Source organism: Gallinula chloropus, assembly GCF_964237585.1.
Source record: "Gallinula chloropus genome assembly, chromosome: 19".
Taxonomy (NCBI): Eukaryota; Metazoa; Chordata; class Aves; order Gruiformes; family Rallidae; genus Gallinula; species Gallinula chloropus.
Genome location: NC_140104.1, coordinates 3,260,822 through 3,283,285, shown reverse-complemented (window position 1 = coordinate 3,283,285; position 22,464 = coordinate 3,260,822). Strand labels below are relative to the sequence as shown.

The window sequence follows — 22,464 nt, the reverse complement described above, 5'->3', positions numbered from 1 at the left end:
GCTGGTGATCCCATCCTGCTGCATCTTCACTCCTGCTGTAGCCTGGCTGAGACCCCGAAAGGAGCAGGGGCAGGGAGCTGGGCTCCACCTCACCCATCACTCGATGCTGGTTTGCCTCTCCAGCGAGTCAGAGCACCTCAGATCAGGACTGATGATTTCGATTGATTCTCCCTCTCCCCAGCCCATGCCTCTTAACCATCCCTGTGCTATTAACAGCACCATCTCTGCAAGTCAGGAAGATCTGTGCACTGTCAATCCGCTGCTATCTAAGCACTACCCAGGGTTACATAGAAATGTTTAGACACTGAATTCATCAGCTTTACTGAATTTCCAGTTCTAATCACATTAGTATTTTTGTCTAGAAGTCTATGCATGCTGGAACTTGTTTCTGTTTAGCAAGAGTTTCCTTTTGCCTGTACTTTCTGCTCTTACAGTTTTTAGGGGAAATGCTGCAGTAACATTAAGTCTGTGACTGCTACAAATGCAGCTCATGCAGATGCCATTCGACCTAACAGACATTGCCCTGCTGTGTGGAAAAGCATGAGTTTCTTGTTTCTTGTAGTGTTTTCTGTGTTATTGCTAATGATTAAAGCTGTTCTGAAAGTAAACATCTGTAATTGTTCCAAATACAAGATGACATTTGTTGCATAAACTGGTTTTAATTATTTTGTGGCCATGAATCCTTTTCTTAAATCCAGGACAGTGGTTTCATAAACAAGGAACTAATCCAATGGCCGAAAGCAAAACACACCCAAACATTTCCCTAACTTTCCTAGTTGAGATAAACAACATCATGCAAATTTTCAGAACAGATACTATTCTATCTTTGTAGACAAACATTTTTATTATTATTTTCAAAGCAAAATTATTACAGACTGAACTTTAAACCAGCTGTCTATTTCAGCGGTTTCAGCCCAAAAAAAGGATTGGTTTAAGCTACTAAAAAATAAAGGGTGCTGAAAAAACTTCAATGGAAACACTGAGTTGCACACACTAGAAAATGCTTCATTTAAATCAGGCAATTAAGAGTATAGAGCTTGCAGATTCTGACTCGCTGTTTCAAAGCAAGGATTAGCAGCAGGCTAGTATCTACAGTTCAACAAACAGAGAGCCTGCAAACTCCAAAACAAGGTTGTACAGCACTGTGGTAGTGTGCTCCCCCTTCCCCAACCTGATATTTACATCCCATAACGAAAACAAATAGCATCTACCACAGCCCAGAACCATTACACTATTTCTTTTCCTTCAGCAGCACTTCATGTTTAGGATTTACACAATATTCTATTTTCACTTATTTAAAAACGTATCAAAACATTCGATTCAGAAAGAACACGGTGAGGGAATATCCTTACCAAATAGAGCAGAAAGGTGTGGAGACCTGTTCCAAGTCCAACAGAGGACAGAATGCCTAATCCTACCCAGTAGGCACACCAGAAGAACTTCTTCTCCATATACCGCACATACTGAAAGAGAAAAGTCACAAAACAGAGAAAAAAAAGAATGGTGATATCTCCTAGGGGAAGAAAGTTAAAGCTGCAAACTAACACAGCTAATTATCTGGGCTACAACAACTGAAAGAGAATCCAAGATCCTTCTACTGGCAATTTATTACAATTACAGCACAGACATGTACGGAAAACATCCTGCTTTCCAAAGAAAAGCCCACACACGCCTCAAAATCAGCAAGTTTCCAAGGAGGTTGATGAAAAATTCAGGTCATAGTAGCAGGTTGGAATCCAGAACAGGCACATTAGGTGTGAGCAGTGAGCAGCAAGCCCCAGACAGTGTCTACTGGAGCCCAAGCAGCAAGCAGACAGCTCAGGAAATTGTCTGAACAGATTAAATAAAGGAATAGAATTAGCTGCACTCTCAGTCTGCTGAAAGTTTTATCTTGGACCATCGAGTAACCAGGTTTGTTGCTTTTAAGGAAAGATTAGGTTGTGTGTTGCACACGTGAGGGGATATGGGAAAGTCACAGCAAATTCTAGACATGAAAAAGTCCAGCTGGGTAGACTGGAGAAACGGGAAGCAGCATCTCCCTGTCACTGCCATGAGAGCAGAGCTAAGAGCATGAGCCAGGGCACCAACTCATCTGTACCACAGCCCCAAGAAGAGGTGACATTTTATATCATCCACAGACCAGGATGAAGCTTACAAATCTTAACCAGGCTTCAGCCTGGCTGGGTGTAAAACAGTCCTGAAAGCAGCTGATGAAAACTGCAGCAAACTTTGGTACCTTGAGTGTCCTTCTGAGAAACAGTGGCTCGTACTCAGGTACATGGAGTTGGTACACAGAGATGGGTAGAGGCATGTGCAGCACACAGGGTTTAGGGAAGGAGCTCTGGAGGAAGGGGGATGGACAGATCCCTGCTGGCATACCTCACCGAGACCCCCCCTTAGTCTGGAGAGGTCCTGCAGAGGACCTTGCACATCACCCCACCAGCCCCAGAGACACAGGTTTGCTCTCAGCAGCTAGCTCGGGGGCCACGGCCTTCAACACCAGTTCCTAAGAGCCACCTAGTGGCAAATGTCAAGTGTGTCACACTCTGGGCTTCAGGCTGGCAAGGCCACCAAACCAGGGCAGCTTCTAACGAAGCAGGTAGCTGTCCATCAGGAACAGGCCACCCGTTTACCATCCACCAACTAGCTCTGCGTGTAAGCGCTTAGGTTTTGAGCATCCGATTGAGTGAGGACAGGATGAGCTGAAGCAACTCATGTCACTGCACTTCAAGACCTGCCCTGGGGATGTCAGGACTCCCATCACAGACCTTCATGTCCCTCACATCACAGCAGTATGGACGCAAGCAAGTTCTCTGAAACTGGGAACCTGCCAGATGATTCAGCTGAACAAGGAAATGCTCTGCAGGGTTTAAAAGGGTTGTCTGCCCTGAGGGAAAATCTGAAACTCAAGGAGAAATGGAGGGGAAAGGTGTAGACAGCACCATCACTTTATGCTTCAGCAGTGGCTTACGCTTCAAGTGATGCAAAAGCTTGTACTCCAAAGCACAAGGAAGTTTTAAAAACAACAATTTTAAAACAATGGGGCATAAGAAGCATCACAGACCAGATTTGGATCAAGAAACTGTTTTATGGCTAGGTAATGCCTCTATCCCAGTGCAGGACAGGGATCAGGAGACCCTTTCATAGCAGAAGAAACATATCTGGGTAACCACAAAGTTCTAGCACAGACCAGTTTAACATTAGACCTCAAAAGCTCACACCACTACTAAGAGCTTGTTAACAGCTGACATGAAGGTGTGCTGCAGCAGAGGTGGGCTGATTCAGGAATGGATGAGAAGTGGGACACCTACAGCTGCAACAGCACAGATCAAATGATAGAGCTGATCACTCATTCCCCATCTCTAGGCTGCAACTCATCCACACCCAACAGACTGGAGTCATGACATCAGAAACAAACATCCTTAGTGAGTAGGAGTTCAAAAGATACATTTCATGAAGCCCCCATTCGATTCCCAGTACATCTACTTTAGCATGGGGACAGAAGTGTTAGTCACTCAGGAAAGGAGCCAGAAAAGCCATACCTGCTGATGCTTTCCTTCAATGTAATACGTAGCTGTGAGCACTGCAAGCGTCAGTAAAAAAGACACCAAGATACTTCGCCGATGCCACAATCTTAAAAGACAAATGGCAGTTAGGGTTTGTCATCATTTAGCATGCATTTCAAAGTAATCTAGTTATCCCTGTAGACTGGCTCTGGGTGGATGGAGTCAGTGGGGACAATAGCAGCTGAAAAGTTGGCTATTATAAAAGCAGAAACCTCCCAAGTTAGTATCTGGGGAGCCTTTATTCTTTATGGAAAAATCTCTGCTTCACTGTCGACCAAGATCAAAGTTCAGCCATGCATTATTTTTTTTTAAATAAAGCAAAATAAAGTAACTGTCTAAAAACAAACACAATCTGACAATAAATATTCCACTTCTACAGCCAAGACTGTCTCAAACACAGGGCCCTCAACAACATCCATGGTTAAGCAAAGTGCAAAGCAGGCACCGCAGTGGCCCCGGGCAAGGGACAAGCTGTGGGTAGAATACAGAAGTGCTGATTTTAAACTGCTGCTGGGTAGACCCACAGTGACAGGAAGAGGAGCAGATCTTTACACTATTTTGGTTCCCCTGATCTACCACAATTAATTTGTCTCATAACAGCTCAAAGTTTAAGAAACACATCTGAGCAAATTATGAAGCGTTGGGGAGAAAAATGTTTCCCTATGTAATTACTTTTGAGCCTGTTTAGTTTTACATCCACATTCTGCTTGATGCACTTGTGGCCACACACAGATTAGCAAATACATTTATTATTTTCTTGGGAACATTATTATACTGTCACCTAATGATATAAAAAAGCAAGTACTAGCATCACTTCAAAATCTCAGACATGTAATAACAAACTCTGGACGTAATTCAGCTATTTAGACAGACATGAGATGTGTAACATGGGAAAGCAGTCACAAATGTTTCATGTTAATCAGGTTGAAAAAAGTCACTAACTTGCCTTTAATTTGAAAATAATTTGTGCTGCTTATTTTAGCAGAATTGGATTTTCAAATGACAATCATCATTTAAGTCACAATTTACTCCAGTGGAACCCAGGATATCTGGCATTAAGGGTCAATCTGAGGTCTAATTTATAGCTTATAATAGGCAGTGTTACTTTCTGTAAAGATGCTGTCATGCTAGTGCTAGACAACATTGCTGTGCTGCACAGCAGAGGATGCAAGTGCTATCTGTAACAGAAGGCCTAGGAAGCCAGGTAATAGCCAGCTTGACAGAACACCTCAATGTTATTGATGCTGGGTTCAAAGAAACACTTGCTGGTTGTCAGAAACAGCTAACCTAAGACCTGAGGGAACAGGTCTCAAAGAAACAGTTGCCAGGGATAGCTGAAAGAAAGCACACAGTAAAGTAAGAAGGTTTCAGGTTTGATTTTGTGTGTGTGGTAAAAGGGGATTTAGACTCCAACATGGTATGAGATCCCAGCTTCTGACTGGGAACATGTTTGTAAACTCAGTCCCAGGCATAAGAGATTCCAGTTACCAACACAAGCACTGGGATGGCATTTTGGCACTCTGAACCCTCTCAAACTATGCATTTCAGCATTAGTAGGGGATGTTAGGACCCCTAGGTGAAGATTTTCTACCTGGAATAAAAGCCCATTTCCTGTTGTTAAAGGGACCAGTAGCTTACAAGCAAAGTCCTCTCTGCAGTATGATAAACATCACTGCAAGTTGCCTGTAACCCTGAACCCTACCCTGAGCTATTTGAAGATCATTCAGTGACACTAACACATACATTAATAGATCCCTACTTAACACTGCAGTCGTTAAGGATCCCTAAACACCATCCCCACTCCTTCAAACTGGAATATTCAACTCTTCAGAAAGGAAGTTTACAATTTTCTTCCACTAACACCTTCCTGTACTGGCAATTATGCAGGTTAGACAGAAGGTCTGGGCATGCAGCTGGAAGTGTGGCACATTCCAGTATTCATCTTTACGGTACAAAAATAAGTATTTTTTTCCTGAAAGAAGAATTTCTCAAGTTGTGAATCACTGGGGAAAGAGAGATGTCAGAATGACCTATGGAATCAGAGCACGGGGCTTTCCCCAGAATGCTTAGAAGAAGTTAAAGAAATGGTCTTTACTTTATGGTCCATTCCTTCAAGTTTATTAGGGTTTCCAGGAAAAAATACTGCAAGGTAACAAGCGGTTGTCTCCACAGTACGATGTTCAACCTCTCTTCTCGGTCCCTTCGCTTCCGTTCGCTCAACAGAGAGGAATCTGCAAATGAGAAGTAAAAAATAAAAGAGGTAAAAGCACAGGCTGACAATTCAGATTCTATCCCACCCAAAGACACACTGACTTTCTTTCCCTACACTTTGTTAGCTTACGTGAGCTCCCTGTCATCTTCTCTACAAATCACTAAGCATTTGCTCCAGTGGCATCAGAAATCAGGGCACCTCTGGCAAAGGCTTTTTTCTTCCACATAGCTGACACCCGTTCAAGAATCAGCTTGGACTGGGAAGCAGAGTCTGGTGTGTCTGTTAGCCTTTGTGCAAGGTACTCCACTACCAGTTACAAAGCAGCTCATATATTGGGTCAAATGGGGCTATCACCCGCCACAGACCGTGCTTCACTTTGAGCTTTAGAATCTGGTTCTCTTCCAAAGCTATTCTCAGAATTTGCCAACTGAACTAGATTGAATTACATGTGCTCTTTATACCCTCCAGTCCCCATGTAACTGGATAACAGCATCTACCCTCTCAGTCAGGATCTTCAGGCTATGGTAAGCCTTGCCAAGGTCTTCAGCTTCTCCAACACGAGCCCACCAGAGAGGAAGTGCTCCCATGAGACGGGCCTTCGCTGGACCAACACTATACCTTTGACTGCTTTTAACTGCAGTGACTTGGTTATAATGCAGAGCTCAACACTCTAACAGCCATCACTGTACACTACCAGACAAGTACAGGGGAAAGGTTCTTCTAATAAATGTGCTACTTCATGCAGTCAAGGTTAATAAAAACCTCTAGCTATTTTCTGGATGTCAAGCTAATTTTTAAACATCTAAAGAAAATGAACTCTGAAATGAGACAAAAAAGCAATATCACAAAACAATGGGAAAAATAAACAAGAACAACTCTTGTATCCAAAGAGACACCAGACTTGTTTAAGCACCACTTACTACCCAAAGTCGGTATTGTATATATTTAAAGCACTGCAATAATCTACATTTTAAATTTGTAAAAAGCTGTTGTATTTAAAATACCAATCTAATCTGAATCCTCAGCATACTGTAACTCAAGATGTATTATTCCAGTCTTATTCCAGTAATTGAAACATGCTGCCTTATCAGAAGCTAATATTGACATAGAAATTGCATACCTCATTAGTCACAGAGCCAGTTTCATTTTGTATTCTTTAGCTGTAAGCATCAGTTGCTTTAGATAACTATAACTAACAAATCCTGTAATGGCAAATATTGGATAACATCCACACTCCCTCAGAGTTACAGAATGATTTAAGCCTTTAAGAAAAAGGCTTTGATTCGTTCCATACATACACATATACAGTTCTTCTTTAAATCTGGCTGCGTTCATTGCATCAAGAATTTCTATTCTCTGATTTTTCCACTTAAAATGTCTAATAAAACAACACTTCAACCTTGTTTTTATGACTTTGTTTTTAGTAAAGGTCATAAAAGACAATGGTGTAAGACTGCATGCAACTTGAGAAATCGCTTGGTTACAAAACTTAATTAAATATGGAACTGGCACATTGAAAGCTGAGAGGAAACAAACTAAAATTATTAGCACTTCTATGCTATGCTACACAGCACAGATAGCTCAGTGACACAAGGCTCTTTGCAGAACGTTCTCAGGTTGTATGTCATGAGACCTAAACATTAAACCAAGCCTACTTCAGACATGGCAGATAGGAAAAACAGAGGCAAGGCAGGAGATGAAGCAGTTAATTGTTCTGTTAGGAATTCATCATTGCAATTGATAAATTATGGTGAAGCTAAATGTCAACAGAAAAGCTACAAATTGGGAGACTAGTAACTGGATTTCTGCCAGAGTAAAACGGGTTTTTATTACCAAGTGCTGACTTTTCCATGCCAAAGGGTGGGGCTGTACTGCCTGACTTCTACAGCCACACACTGCCAACACCGCTCAGCTTTCAGCTCAGTCCTGCTATAGACCCTGCTGGTACCCAAATCATCATATCAGCTACAGAATTAAGGGAGGGAGAAGACTATAGGAGAAAACTCAATGGAAACACACAGCATAAAACAATCCTGTGGCTTTGCAATACATCAATCTTCTAGGCTTTGATTTAGAAGTGTTTGATTTGAAGTGTTCAGGATAGATCCAGGTGTCAAGCCCTGTGTGTTATCCAGGCACAGAGCACATCACAAAAAATGCCCTTTGAGTCTCAGGCTGGCCATCTCACACACCAAGCTGCCCAGCTGAGAACATCCAATCCTTCTCCACCTACCTGTAAAGCTTCCATTGTGCTGTTCTTTGCTCATTCCTATGCGTCTCTGGTCACAGTCTGTTCCATTCTCTGCCATTTCATAGATCAGTCACGTATGGGGACCTAACAGCAGAAGGAAACCAGAAAGCGTAACGAAGAATCCATTTACTCCCTACTCAAGAGGATACAGGCAAGCAGCCAGCAGCTCTCCAAATCCACATCACACTTATCCTGCCTCACACCATCAAAAAGGAGAAAGTGATTCAGTTCCCCTGATGACAAAGATTCAAACATTTCCACCTACATAAACCTGAATTTTTCACTTAAATGCCAAAACTCCCTCCCTTCTACCAAGAGAACAAAAGCCTGTTAAACAATCCCTTCTGCTCATCAGCCCACTGTTTGGGCTCCAGAAGCAGCAGAGTCCCATACAAACCTCAACTCAATCCCAAAAGAGAGGGGTGCTAAAGATTTGATTTGCATGCTAGAAAGCATCTTCTCTGGCACTAAGCTCTCCAGGTAGTTAGCATGCAAGTAGCCCTCAGAAACCTCACAGCCTAAAAAAAACCCCAGCCCTCAGGATGGTGACTAAGACATGGAGTTGCATCTCATGTTTTGCACAGCCCAACGTCTCTAAACCAGAGAAGGTAAACTCTTCAACAGAAAAGAGCTCTCTGAGGGAAAGCTTTTTTGGGAAGTGTACATTCTGTCTGTTGGTTTAGGCTCTCTCTAGTGAGATCAGCCTTAAAAAGTCCAAAAGAACAGCTGTGGTTTTCCTTATCCAGGAGAGTAAATAGTGCAAGAATTGGAAGTCAGCATAAATCAGAATGTTGCAAGAGCTTATTTTTTATTTTTCCTTAAAAACCCCAAAGCTGAACAGCTGACCATTCTTATGCAATCAAACATGAAGAAAGTAGTCAGTCAGAGTCCTTGCTTGAAAAGCCCTCTCTTCAATCTTAAAACAGTTTCTAGAATTTTAGGAGGAGGAAGAGTCCCACAAAGCTAAAGCATCTTATTTGCATTGCATTTCTCCTAGTAAGCAACCATGATTTACAGTTTTTGATAGGCTGCTTTTATTGGAAAGAAAAGTAGTGCAATATCAAGATGACAGGTTATATAAACCTGTCTAGTGGAGGAAATTAAAAGTTTTACAGAAAAAATATTTCCCCTTTGATTTATGTTAGGCTTAAGAGCCAAGCAGCAACTCAGGTTTGGTAAACAGGAGTGAGACTGCCCCTTTGATCCAGACTGCAATAAGTTAGTCAATTTTTTTTAATAAAATGTTTAAAATATTTCAGATACTGTATTTGCTGAGCAATTCCAGGGTTTCACAAGTCACTTTTAGACAGATGTTGTTCTAGACAGGTACCAGCCTTGCACATTACTTGTAATACAGATAAAATTGTGAGCTAGAATGTGACTATTGAAGGGGTTTTGCTTAAAACCCAATTGTTACAAGCATCAAGGTCTCGGGAAGGTGTCGTCCCTCCAACACCTCCTTCCTGAAATGAAACACACAGCAGTAGAAAGCTGCCTAGTTACACAAGCCAGCAGAAACTAATCTCTTCATGTTACAGTTGATATTCACTGAAGCCTGGGCCCCAGAATACCCAAACCACCAAGAAAATTAATAAAAAGGCTTTGCTTCTGAAAATCACTGAAGGGCTCCACAGTCAGCCAAGGACAACAGAGGACTGACCTGCTGCAGCAAGAGCTCTACAGCATCGCTCTGCAGTCACTTGCAATCACAGGTTTGCTCTGGACTCCTGGTCAAACACCAGAGAGAAACATGAATCTCTTTCTCTCCACAGATCAGCTTCACAGCAGCCTGATGCACTGAAAGGCAGGGGAGTCACACCAGCACTTAACTGAGGATAACTGGCCAGTTGCTATGGGGATACAGGGATCAGATGTTCGGCCACCTCCGAATGTCACCAGGATTGAGAGTCCCTGGAGGCTCTGGAGTGGGTTTGTTTCTCCTGACCACACTTGCTCATGGTGCTCTTATTTTTTACCTATATAAATATGTATTTATACACACACACACAATACAAGCTTATGCACACACACGTAATGTATATCACACACACACAAAGCTCAGATTGCAGAGGGGAATATTTAAACTGGGCATTCACAGCTCAAAAGCCTGATGTTCACAGAAAGCTGCTTAGGAAGCAAAAGCCATCAGAGCTGTCCCTGCACACAGCCACCCTCCAAAACCGGCTGGTTTAGGGAACTTCAGGCACATTTTGTTGGCTTAAATATAACAAGCATTAAACCAAAACAAACTAAAACTTAAGTGGAAGCCACATGTTCCTCATTTTGAAATTAATCCTTTTTTATTTTTTTTTTCCTTGGGCAAATCCAGCCTTCAAAATTGAAGTCCCAATTGGTGTGGTCTCTGCTTGGCTTAATTAAATTTCCATGGAATCCAAACTGCGCCCCTTGTTTGCTGCTAGAATCTAGGCAGTGCACATCCCTCCCTCTCCTTGAGCTGAATTCCACTGCAATCTGTTAAACATCTTACTGGCACAGAAAGCCCATCAGTCTCTAGGGATCTCAGGTGCATCACAGAATCCTTACCTCTGTACACATCACAGCCTTCCCAAGCTCAGCCAAGAGAGCCAGTTTTACCCTGCCTGCTCAGAAAGGCGCTAAGCTGGGATTAGCTTTGCATAACACTACCTCAAGTGCACAAGTCAACGTTTACAGCAAAGCAGATCAATAATCCCCTCGTGCACTTCTGTAGGGGGAATACTTGTTAAGAAGGCCTTAAAGTTCAACCACTGTGCAAAAAAAGCTCTAAAAAGGTGTATTTAGGAATATGGTTGACTAGCAGATTTGATACCTACTACATGTCAAGTCCAAATAGGCTACAAGTCATAAATCAAACCTTGACAGGTTTCAGAAAGAAACTCCCTGGTTTACTGGTCTAATTATACCTAAAGCATCTTAGTGTAAGGAACTGGAGGATGCGCATCCAGAAAGCTCAGCACTCTGATCTGCTGCTCTACTTGATGCCTATTAAATCACCAGTCCTGCACTGATGTTTCCCCATGGAGATTTAACTGGAGGGGGAGTCTGACCCAAAACGGAGCCATCCTTCATGAACTGAGTCCACATCCTCAAGTCTACACCAAATCCATGAGCGTTCACTACAGGAAATTAAATCCCATCTGCTAAACAGAACTTCACTTCTTATGAATGCTGAAAAAGACAGAGCCCCTATCTAAAAATAAATTTGTCTAATACATCAAGTAGTTACCAGCAAACACAAAAATCAACTATTTAAGAGAGTGGGAAAAACAACTTTGAACAGTTTTTGTATCAGAGCCGCTTAGATCATTCGTTAGAGCTGTGCTCACACAAGAACTTCTTTGTGGGCTGCACAAATAGCCCACAAAACACCATTCAGCTTCAGCACAATCCATAACATTAAGCATAAAAAGACAATTATTGCTGGTCAAAATGTAAAGCATCAACAAAAAAAAGGCTTATGGCAACTGTGACTGGCACTTCACAGCAGAAGTGAGACAAAGCATAACAAGCTCTTAGAGCACGAGGGCATAAAATTCAGCCCTGCAATCTCTGCACACTGTAGTCAGAGGAAGGGACAGAGGCCTCTTCTTCCTGAAGCTCTGGGGAGGCTACTGAAGCACCTGAGTGCTGGGTGCACTTCGGTAAGAGGAATCAGTTTAAGATGAGGCAGTTGGGTGCCTGCACTCTGGCTTGGAGCAGCTCGGCTGTTAAACTACTTTAATGATCTCACCACTCTCCCAGACATTGTTTGAATAGCTAATTCTCATAACTTCTTACTAAGAGACCCTGGAACCCTGACTCTCACCTCCAACGTTACTTGTCACACAGCTGCTAGAACCAGGTTCAGTGGTTTCTCCAGCCACTTCAGCAAAACAGGATTTTCAGGCTTATCATTTCTTGCATTTTAAGCTAAAGGCTCCAGTCCTGCTGGTATCCTGCTCCTTCTTTCTCAGCTCTTCTGATAACCATTCCTCCTTCCTGCCTACATCACTGTTCTTCAATCACAGTAGAGACAGCAAAAGATTCAAGCCCAGACTTTCACAGGTAATGGCACTAAAACAGACAACGCTGCACAGCTGTAAAACGCTTTCATCCCGGTCATCAAATAACCTACACAGGCAATAATTGACACAGGGAGTAAGTCAACAGCTTCTTGGCAAAGTAGCAGTTCAGGGAGCACTTTCCCTCCAAAATCAAAGACTGCCTGGCACACAAACAGGTTTTGGTAAGGATGAGATGAGTCTTGAAGTGAAACATTACCTACCCTTTCAGCTCAGCACAACTGTGTCCCTTGTCACTCCTTCTCCCGTATTTGAAGCCAGTGGACAGCTACGTCCTCAGCTCTGCAGACATTCAAGACCGAAGCCAGCGCTCTCCCAAACCTTCTGTCCCTACAGAGTGAGATAATACTGTTCACCATGTGACACAAAACTGACACAGACCCTAACCTGAAGGTTAATAACTTTCCTAAAGGCAACAGAAAATAGAAAAAGTAACTGCTTGGGGTTTTTTTTTTCCAGTCCCTCTCAACACCCATGGGAAGCATTCAATTAAAATAAATTAGGACACATCTGAAAGGCCTTCAAAACCTCCACAGATTTCACTCTAATGGGTTACTTTGATACCAGTGCATTTATTCCCATACTAAAAATGTTTTTCTGACTAAAATAGTTTAATCCCTCAAAGGAAAAGTAATTCAGTTAAAGACCAGAGCTTTCCATTTTTGGGTTATGCCTCTGTACACCAGACCTATTTTCCAATTCCTAGCCAAATACCATCTTAAAAAAAAAAAAGGTCATCTTACAATTTAGATTTAAATTTCCACTTTTCCAAAAAGACTTGGGGACATCTTTTAAGCAAAAGATGATTTAATGTTGTTGTAACATGAGTTTCAGGGATGCTGTGTGTTTTCTTTTGAGGTTACTAAAGGTCTGTCCCTGCTGTTAAGGCCACATGCATAAAACCTGTCTCCCTGGTGGGTTTTTCTCAGGTGAAACATGAATATTGGTGGTTGTCTGTGTAGATCCAGCAGCAGAACCAGGTGCTGTAACAATACAGCACAGACATTACACAATACATAGATGAAAAGGCAAGGAAGAGGGTAGGAAAGACAAAATTCACATTGTTTGGGTCTCTGCAAGGATCCTTTGCAGAAATTTAAAAGCCACAAATCAATCCTTATTTAAAAGAAAGGAAATTGAAGTAACTGGGAATGCAGGTATTATCAGTGTAGCATCTCATGCAACAACACAGGTCACAGAGGAGTCCTGTGCTCCTGATGCTGGCAGGAGGCAGCGAGCCTGGGGTGCAGATCACAGCTCCCAGGACGATGCTGCTCAACCAGCTGCTGCGAAGATCCCTTCGAGGTTATCAGAGAGGGTGAAACACGCTGCTGAGAGGAGATGACAGGAGATCCTCTCCTGCTGACAGGAGATCACAGGAGACCTCCTTAGTGTTACTGCCTCACTGCTGTGCTAACCTCAGTTTCCTCAGCAGCCAGCTCAACTCCATCCAGATTCTGAATGACAGAGTCATAACTCACTGCACTTCACATCCCTTTCCAGACAGGTACTGCTGTGGCACTGATCCAGGACACAGTGACATATCCTTTTGGGAGGGCACACCACATACACCCCAACAGCCCTTTCACCAGAACCCATGACTTGGAAAGACTGATGTGAGCAGAGAGAAAGGCTGTGGGAGACGGGCCACACAGCACTGGGAAAAAAGACCATAATTCAATACTCAGACCCGGGCTCTTTCACATCCCACGTTCCAGGGGCTGCACAGAAATCCACACACATCCTCCCTGCCAAGATGTTCGTGTCTCAGCCCTCAGGCTGCAGTCTGCGTTCAGAAGGTGGCAGTCGAGCTCCCTGCCATCAGGCTCCCTCTGCTTCCAAAAGGCACAGAGGAAAGAAAGGTCACAGGAACCCTCACAAATGTGAACACATCCTGCACAAAAGGGCGTGCTGAGAGTTGATTAGGCAAGGACAAAGAGTTTAAGAAGTGAAGAGGATAAACGCAGCCTTAAGAATTGCCACCTCTGACTCCTCCAGGCACTGGTGGAGAGTGCAGACTTGGTAGAATTTTGCCTTTCTCCTCCAGTTTCCCCACAGGAAGGTGCTGGAACCTGCCCAGTCACTATATCCAGAGCGCTGGTTCTGTAAGAGGAGTTACAGTGCTGATGAAAGGGAATGAAGAGAAGCACCTAACAAACCCCAGAGAAAACAGCAGCTGGAACGTGCTCCCAAGATGAATTTGGTTTTTCACAGACATCAGCAGTTTCTAACTGGAACCAGTTCAGGTGACACTATGGCTGCCTTGGCCATTCAGTGAGCACACACTGGCTGTACAGGGTGAATCACAGAGGCTAGTTCTGAGCCTTGTAAGAGAGAACATCCTTTGAACAAGTCTGAGACACACTCAACATCTGCCTGCCTCACAAATAACATCTTGCTGTCTACTGGGTCCACCTGGTCAGTGCAGCACCAAAACCAGCAAGGTGCTGTGCCACAACTCCAACCTGCCAGAGGAACACAAAGGCTGAGTGTTGCAACAGCACCAAGGCCGTGCTCTTTGTTCTCCTGGAACGGCAAAGTCCATCCAAATCACAGGTCTCCACAGTTACAGAAGTTAAAGTTCCAACCTTGAGATAACAATGCCTTTCCCATCACCATCACAGCAGGAAAATCGCCCTGCTCTTACTATACATCAGGGGCAACATTTTTGTTGTTGTTTTACAACCAAAGTCTCTTAAGAAACAAGATGAGATCTCAGGACGTGCATGTGATTCCACAGAGCATTCTGAGGAGGGGCATTCACCAGCTGTAGCCAGAAACAGCCACAGCAGTTGAGAGAGATTCAGAGGCAGGAGAAAAGCTGTAAGGTGGAAACAGTGTGGACACCCCAGTGAAGAGGCTGGTTTCCAGTATATTCACCTGTCTCACTGCTACTATCCACTTCACAGCGACTAAGTCTCCTCCTATCCTTTCCCAGAGAAGTTACAAGTACCATCAATTTCAGCTGCTAAGTAGGAGAAGAAGCTTAGCTCAAGTGAGTAAGTAGTGCTCACCCTCCATTGCACAACTGGAAACGTGGTTTTCCAGACTCTCCTCTGACAGCAATGATGAAGCAATCACCACAACTGTCACTTAGGGCCAGTAAGGAATAAAAGGAGAGTCTGTGCTGCAGAAATAAGGGATGGAAAGAAAGAGGACTGACACAACAAAGCCTATTTCAACAGGCAAATGAAGGCATTAAGAAGAACCTGTACGTGCTATCACAAGGTAAGAGGGGACAAAGCATGAGAACCCCCAGTTGACCTATCTGGCAGGACCTGGGGTTAATCAACCTGTGAAGAGCAGCAGTCCTAACAGTAAAACCGCACCAAAAGCCACCACTCAAACACAATTCAGGTGCTCCAAGGCACAGAAGAGCAGTATCACACTCTCCCTGCCTCAGAGTGCTAATTATCAACATTAACTAAACCAGGATACCCACTTGTTGGTAAGCACCACCTTGCACAGCAGGGAAAACAAGGCCAGGAGAGAACCCTGAAGGAATGTGATATGTGCAGGTCAGAGGGGATAACCTGGATTCACTGCAAGTTCTGGAAAAACAGCCACTGTCATCCAATGTATTTCCCCCTCTCTCAGGACACCTGCATCGCCTGCCAAACAGCCAAGAGGCAAAAACTGGAGGAAACCTGGAATCTTCCTTCCATAATCACCAGATGACACTGGCCAGAGAATTAAAAGCAGACAAATGCACCCAGGTGCTTAACCTCAGCCAGCAGGAAGGAGACATTAGGCGTTTTCATGGAGCTGGGCCTCAGCACCAAGCCCATGGGATGAGCCCCAGGCAGTCTGCAGGAACAGGGCCAGTCAGAGGATGCTGTTAGCAGCCCCGCTAGGAAAGCACACACGGCTGCACGGGAGGAGCAGACAAGAACCGCTGGTACCCGACTCTTCCCGGCCACACGGATGAATTTCTCACTGGGTCACCAGGCACCGTGCCTCGGGCCAAAGCAGGTGACTCTATCCCGCGGTTCCCAGAGCTTTGTCCAGCGTGACGTGAAGCGTCCCGAGCAGCGCGGGTCTCCGGATGGGGAGGAATTAGCAGCAGCCCGGGAACGGCCCCGAAGAACGGCGAGCCTGTTCCCCCCGCGCTACCGGCGCCCTGGGGCCGGCTCCTTCCCCCCGGCCTCCTGCCCGCTCCCGCCACTCAGGCGGCCGGTCACCCCACACGCGGTGCCCCCGCACCACGGGCTCTCCCGCCCGGGCCGGGCCTCTCCCGTCACCCTCCTGGGCCCGGCGTGGGCCGCCGCTGGGTCACGGTGCCCCGGGACGCGGCTGGCGGCTCTCCCGACCCCCCGCCCGTCCCCGCCGCCCCGGAGCCATCCCGACACCAGCACGACCCGGTCCGGCCGTCACCGTGGCGGGGGGGGGGGGGAGGGGAGGGGAAGGACCCCAGAGCGGGGGGAGCGGCCCCGGGGTCGGTGCTGAGGGGGCGGGATGGGGGAAGCCGGGCAGGTGCCGCTGGTGGGAGCGCGGCGTCCACAGGGGAAGCCCCTGCGGCGGCGCGGCGCGGCCCGGCCCGCTCCAGGCGAGCTCCCACACGGCCCCAGCCCAGGCGAACCCCGGCCCGGCCCGGCCCGCAGCGCCGCACTCACCGCACTCCGCGCCGGTAGCTCCCGCTGGGCCCCGGCCAACCCGGAAATAGAGGCGGGACCAAACCCGCCCTTTCCCGCCTACCGGGACGTGTCACTTCCCGCGCGCCGCAGCCCCCGTCCCTCCCTCTCTCCCTCCCACGGGCCGCGATCGGTGAGGCAGCGTCGTCCCGCTCCTCGCTGCTGACGTCACTTCCGGGCGGCGGCGGCGGCTGCGACGGGGCGGTCTAGTGGGCGCGTGGCAGGTAAGCGGCGCCGGGGCTGCGCTTCCCGCCCCCCCCTCCCCCTCCCCTTCCCGCTGCCGTTACCTTCACCCGCGCAGCCCCCGCCTCAGCCCGCCCCTCGCGCCAGCGTTCCCCTCAGTGCTGCTGCCCGCGGCGAGGCCCATCCCGGCGTCACCGCTGACGGGCCTTTGCGAGCCGAGAGGCGCCTCCGCGCCCTTCTCCCCCCGCCCTTTAACTCCCCTTAACGTTACCCCCCCGCTAACGCGCGGCCTTTGCCTCCTTCCAGTCTCCGCCATGGACTCTCTCTCCCAGCCCGGGCTGCTCAGCGTCATTGCTGGAGTCGCCTGCGGCGTGTGCCTGGGCTGGAGCATTCGCGGGAGGTTTTTCAGGGGACCCAAAGGCGGGATGACGCCGCCCGCCAACAGCCTGGGGAGCGCAGCTGACATCATGGGCGAGTCCGGGGAGTTCAAGATGGTGCTGGTCGTCCGCAACGATTTGAAGATGGGGAAGGGGAAAGTAGCAGCACAGTGCTCCCACGCTGCTGTCTCCGCCTACAAGCAGGTGCAGAGAAGGAACCCCGACCTTCTCAAGCAGTGGGAGTACTGCGGGCAGCCCAAGGTGGTCCTCAGAGCTCCTGATGAAGAGACTCTGATCCAGCTCCTGGGAGAGGCCAAGCGCCTGGGCTTGACTGTGAGCTTAATTCAAGACGCCGGCCGTACTCAGATAGCTCCGGGCTCCCAGACAGTCCTTGGAATTGGACCGGGACCAGCCGATGTCATAGATAAAGTTTCTGGTCACCTAAAACTCTTCTGAACCAGGGACCAAAGGAATCTGAGCGCCTCAGTGTGTATGGGTACTGAGGGAATAAAATCCAGGCTTTGGGATTTTTCTGTATGTTCTCTCAGCATAAATAAAATAATCAGATGTTTTGGGTTTTTTTAAGAGACAAGCGTACAGATCATGAGTTTCTCTAGTTCCTGTATCACATTCTAAAGCAGGCAAGAAAATGCAGAGGAACAGAGGGCTGGAAGCATTCTCTACCCCTGAGGAGCCCCTGTGTTACAGTGTGTACTTTGTTTTGCTGGGCGAGTAGAAGCATTAGTAGCATCTAAGTCCCATGTGCTAGAAATGACAGGTTCCCCTCTCTGCCTTAGAGGAGGGTTTGAGGTTTTGGGGTGGGCTTTTTTTAGAAGTAAATTCTTTAATTCAGGAAATATTAGCTGCTAGAGCAGCCAAAAATTGCCCAGCACATCTGGGGCAGGTGTAGCCAAGTTCCTGTGCCACTTCCCAAAAGTAACTGATGCAAGAGCCTGTCACTGGTATGAGACTGACCAAGTTCAACAGGCTTGGCAGCCCAGACCTTCAGAGCCAGTAAATGGTTGGGAGAAGCTGCAGGACCTGTACACAAGGCAGCAGTCCCAGTTTAGCCATGGTAGAGGAGTTACCCTACGTGCAAACAGCTTGGGTCATGCAGCAGCAAGCAGAGATCCTGTTTTACTTCAGGTTAACAAGTCTTCTGGGGTTTAAGATGGTACCAGGGGAGTTCAGATCACACTGATCAGGACCTGTATGTGAATTCTACCCTTGCAGCTCCACCTCTAAAACACAGCAGTCAATAGATGAACTTTCTACAAGTCTGTTTTCTAATAGCTGTTTCACAGGAATGCTGCTGAGCCCATGTCTTGCAGCCTCCCTTCCTTCTGCTTTCCTGCACACTGCATTTCAGAGGAACTCTGATGGATTTGTCTCCCATCAATCCCAGAAGGAAAAGGGGGAGAAGTAACAAGCATCATAAGTGTAATAAACTCAAAGAGACATTTTTATACTGCAGCTCTGCCTTATGTCTAATGCTTTTACAAAGACTGACACTACTCCCTGCAGCCCTTCACTCCAATGCACAGACAGGGCAAGCAGGGAGAGGAGTCAGGCTCAGAGCTGGCCCCTGCTGCTAAGGACAGGAGCTCCTACAGCATCACAGCTCGGGCCAGCACAGTGCACTCAAGTATGACAGTATTCACAGTGAAACATTTAAGTCAATTTTATTTGAAGCTAAATATATTTAAGGCAACTTACATACCTAGAACATGATCTCAATTTAACTGACACACCCTACTACAATCCTAAGGTATCACCTGGCCAAAATGCTGTAGCTGACCGCAACGCAGCCAACTCCTGAAAAGTGCTATTTTCTTCTCTGGCATCACCTTTCCACAGAAAAAGCATTACAGATGTTCTTGTATTGCCCCCTCAGCACAAGACACCATTAACAGCCTCCACTGCTGCTCTTCTAAGGGCCCCTCACGCCCCTGAACGCACACGCTTGCACACCCCTGCACACCCCAACGACTAGCACTGTAGTAATACTTGGTTTGAGTTTGAAGGTCCTTTTTTTGAAGACAGTAAAGTGAAGCTACCACTATGCAGCATGTCCACAGTCCAGTAATTTATTTTTAAATTGAGTAATTTCAAATTGCACAAACAAAACTGAACAGCAATATGCTTGAATTCTCTCTTCTGTACACTCAAAACAGTGATCTAAAACACCACAATATCCAACATACACAAACCTCAGGGCAGGGTTAGTAAATACACAGATTGGAATCATGGTGCTCTGTTCCTGAATGGAATGTCCCACAAAAGCACAGGATACAGCACAACGTAAGGTCATCTGTTACATATGGAGTGAGCAAAAAGACACTAGCATTTTCTATATGCATAACTGGAAAAACCTGCATAGGTTAAGGAAAGAAAAGAACTTTTACTCATTTTAAGTCAGGCAAGGTTGTCTGTACGCATTTTAAATTCTTTTTTAGAGCTATGCAATCCAACCAGGGTAGGATATGCTGATTAGTGTTGTCTCTTGTCAGCAGTCTTGCAAGGTCAAACACAAGTATCTTGGCTTTAGCTTTCTCCGAATATACAGTGAGACTTAAATGCATTTAGAATAGACAGTACATACTGGAAGCTGCTCACATACAATGAACTTAAGATTCAATATTAGAGTTTAACACTATAGAGTGCAAATCAGAATCTTCACAATAGACTGAATGGTAATAAGCAGTCCTGCAAAAGCCCACTTGAACAGAGTTGTTTAAACTATTCCCCTTTCAAAGTAAAGTCCTAAATGACATGGAATGTGAAAAAAAAAAGAGATTTAAACATAGGTGATTCAAATAGTTTGCGCTAGAAAAAACAGTCCTTCATGAAGTAAAGGTTACAAGAACACGAGGCAGAACTCTTGCTTTTCCCTGTTATGAGTTAAAGCGGGGAGGGACGGTGGAGTTTCAGTAAGAAAATACACTAGCTCCAAACTGACTTGTGCTGCATCTTACATGCTGTACCCAAAGCCAGGCTGTGGTTGCCCGTAGGGAGGTGCAGTGTAGCCATAGCCAAAAGGTGCTTGTGGAGGAACTGCGACACTGGGTCCCGCTGTCAACATTAGCTGGGGCTGACCTGGAAGACAGAACAGGTTCATCTTTACTCCTCGGTACCCTTCAGTTCAGTCAGCACAATTCCTGTAACTTCCCTGCAGACATCTGTGTGTTTAATGAGTCCCTACAGCCCTGCCTTGGTTAGAGTCCTCAGCAGTTTTGTGTTTTCCCACAAAACCTGGGGACAACAGAGTACCTGACTGAAAATACTGTGCTAGAAGTGGACACTGACAGATTTTCTTGACATCTGAGGTGAGTAATTTAAGTTCACAGAAGTGTAATGAGAGAGAACAGCTTCATACTCCTTAGGTACTGGGCTCACCCCATCCCCGAATGAGTTTGCCTCTTGCACAGCATTTCCTGCTCCCATTGTTACCAAGTGCTGCATTCAAGGCCAGAGTCCTACGCTACATGATGCCTGATGGGAATGTGTGACCCCTGCAGTTCCCAAGCACAGAAACCCCCATGGAAATGTTTTCATAAGCCACGTTCACTGCAATGGAATAGTGTGTTCTGGAAAACTGCATCTTCAGTAAGTGCCTGACTTTCAGCTACTTACAGTAAGAACTACAATCAGTAAGCCAAATAGCTTTGTGGTTATAACAGCATGTTAGGCCAGGATGGGGATTTCCAGAGTAGTCCTGGCTTACACTGGTATCTTTTCTGGTTAATCTGCTAAATGTGCATAGATTTTCTGCTTTGGAGACCACATGGGCTGGGTCATCACATTACTGCTCAGAGCTAGGTCTTGAAACATCCCACCCTGTGGGTTTATAGCTACTATTTCACAGTTATGTACTGCTGCAGGGTGTGGTGACCAGCGATGTCACCTCCCTGGAGGCTCCTGTATCACTGGCTGGAATTCAGAGTTGTAACTCTCCACAGGATTAGTGGAATAACCTGGGTAACAAAAGAAATACCCATGATACAAGTAAAGTGCATGGAGCAAGATTCAAGTAATGCACTTGCTGGAAGCCTGAAAGCACAGCTCCAGGGCTCCTTTTCTTTAGAGAGTGTTTCCTTAATAGGCTGGGACAACCTTGAATCCTGCAGTCCATATCCAGTCTCAGCAGTGGCAATAGATAAAATACTTCCTCTAGTATTGTGGAACACATTCCTTTAAGATTTGTTTTCACATGAGAAATGTTCCCATTTCCAAGGGCTGCCTTGGGAAAAACTGTCTAGCAGAGTGTTGTTTTATAAGCAAAATGTGTTACTGAAAACACATGAACTAAAGCCTTACCATAAACAATAGGTTGTGTTTCTGTAGCTTGCTCCTCTTCCTTTCTCAAAGACTCCGATGCGTCCAGTTTATCCACCTGGAATTGAGACCAACAATTAAAAAAACTCCTCTCAAAGAGGTACTTATTCATGGCAGAGAAGTGGAAAAGCCTTAGTGGGATGTTAACACCCATCAAGAAAAGGAGACCATTTACAAGTTAAGATCAATTCAAGTAGCAATGTTGGTACTGGTGCAGTCAAGATTGTCCGTTTCCTGAAAAAACCCTCAGTGAGGGATTTGTGGAACTTCTTTGAAAGCTCACTCCAGGCTGAAGCTCTGTATGAGAGGTCCCATACTGGTCTAGAGCTACTTTGGCATCAGTAAGCTCAGTGTTACTCCAACTACTTCAAACCAACAGCCTTAGGAGACAAAGTCCTAAGCACAATGCCAGTTGGAGACCTTTGGTGGTGGAGCTGAGATAATGCCCAGACCTGGAGAAGTTTCCCTGAACATTGAGGCAAAGGAATCTGAAGTTGGTGTTTGTATCCAGCAGACTGCAATAGCATCCGACATGTCACTTGAGCCTCAAGATTTCACTTTCCAAACCCATTCACTCATGCAATTTAAGTTCAAATGCAGAGAATGCATGTGTATAAGAGTTGCTTTTTGTCCACTCTAGAACTGTGTGGCAGTCAGCCTAAACCCACCGACACTCAACTTGTTCGAGCTTAATACGCAGTCACAAGGCAAGACTAGCCAGCTTCGCTCTGCTGCACTGCAAGTGCAACTGTGCTGTTAGCCCACCCCTACAGAGAGGCAAGAGAAGAAACTTGTTCTGTAGTGAAATATTGCTTGTTACTAAAAACAGATCCAAGGCAACTCAGTGT

The 22,464-nt window shown here is 45.8% G+C and overlaps 3 protein-coding genes across 4 annotated transcripts in view; 1 reads left to right on the top strand and 2 right to left on the bottom strand.

Moving 5' to 3' along the window:
• VMP1 (vacuole membrane protein 1) overlaps positions 1-12,781 on the bottom strand; it is a 63,749-nt gene extending 50,968 nt beyond the window's left edge. Inside the window, exons 1-5 of one of the 2 annotated variants that reach the window (XM_084273244.1) lie at positions 12,294-12,781; positions 8,012-8,113; positions 5,662-5,797; positions 3,543-3,633; positions 1,353-1,463 (exon numbers count right to left, since the gene is read on the bottom strand). In XM_084273244.1, the coding sequence (XP_084129370.1) occupies positions 1,353-1,463; positions 3,543-3,633; positions 5,662-5,797; positions 8,012-8,087 (414 nt within the window). In that variant the 5' untranslated portion in view covers positions 8,088-8,113; positions 12,294-12,781. Of the gene's footprint in view, positions 1-1,352; positions 1,464-3,542; positions 3,634-5,661; positions 5,798-5,907; positions 6,046-8,011; positions 8,114-12,293 lie in introns of those variants that run through there. The other variant, XM_084273245.1, reaches the window with a different exon arrangement.
• A 4,029-nt stretch (positions 12,782-16,810) lies between these two features.
• PTRH2 (peptidyl-tRNA hydrolase 2) lies at positions 16,811-17,867 on the top strand. The gene is made up of 2 exons (XM_084272929.1): positions 16,811-16,945; positions 17,211-17,867. The coding sequence occupies exon 2, from the start codon at positions 17,219-17,221 to the stop codon at positions 17,735-17,737; it is 519 nt and encodes a 172-aa protein (XP_084129055.1). The 5' UTR covers positions 16,811-16,945; positions 17,211-17,218; the 3' UTR covers positions 17,738-17,867.
• A 1,487-nt stretch (positions 17,868-19,354) lies between these two features.
• The window catches only part of CLTC (clathrin heavy chain), a gene marked incomplete at its 5' end in the record, with an annotated part of 32,179 nt that continues 29,069 nt past the window's right edge, over positions 19,355-22,464 (bottom strand). Inside the window, 2 exons of the mRNA XM_084272944.1 lie at positions 19,355-20,377; positions 21,599-21,674. Coding sequence (XP_084129070.1) covers positions 20,253-20,377; positions 21,599-21,674 — 201 coding nt within the window. The 3' untranslated portion in view covers positions 19,355-20,252. The remainder of the gene's footprint in view (positions 20,378-21,598; positions 21,675-22,464) is intronic.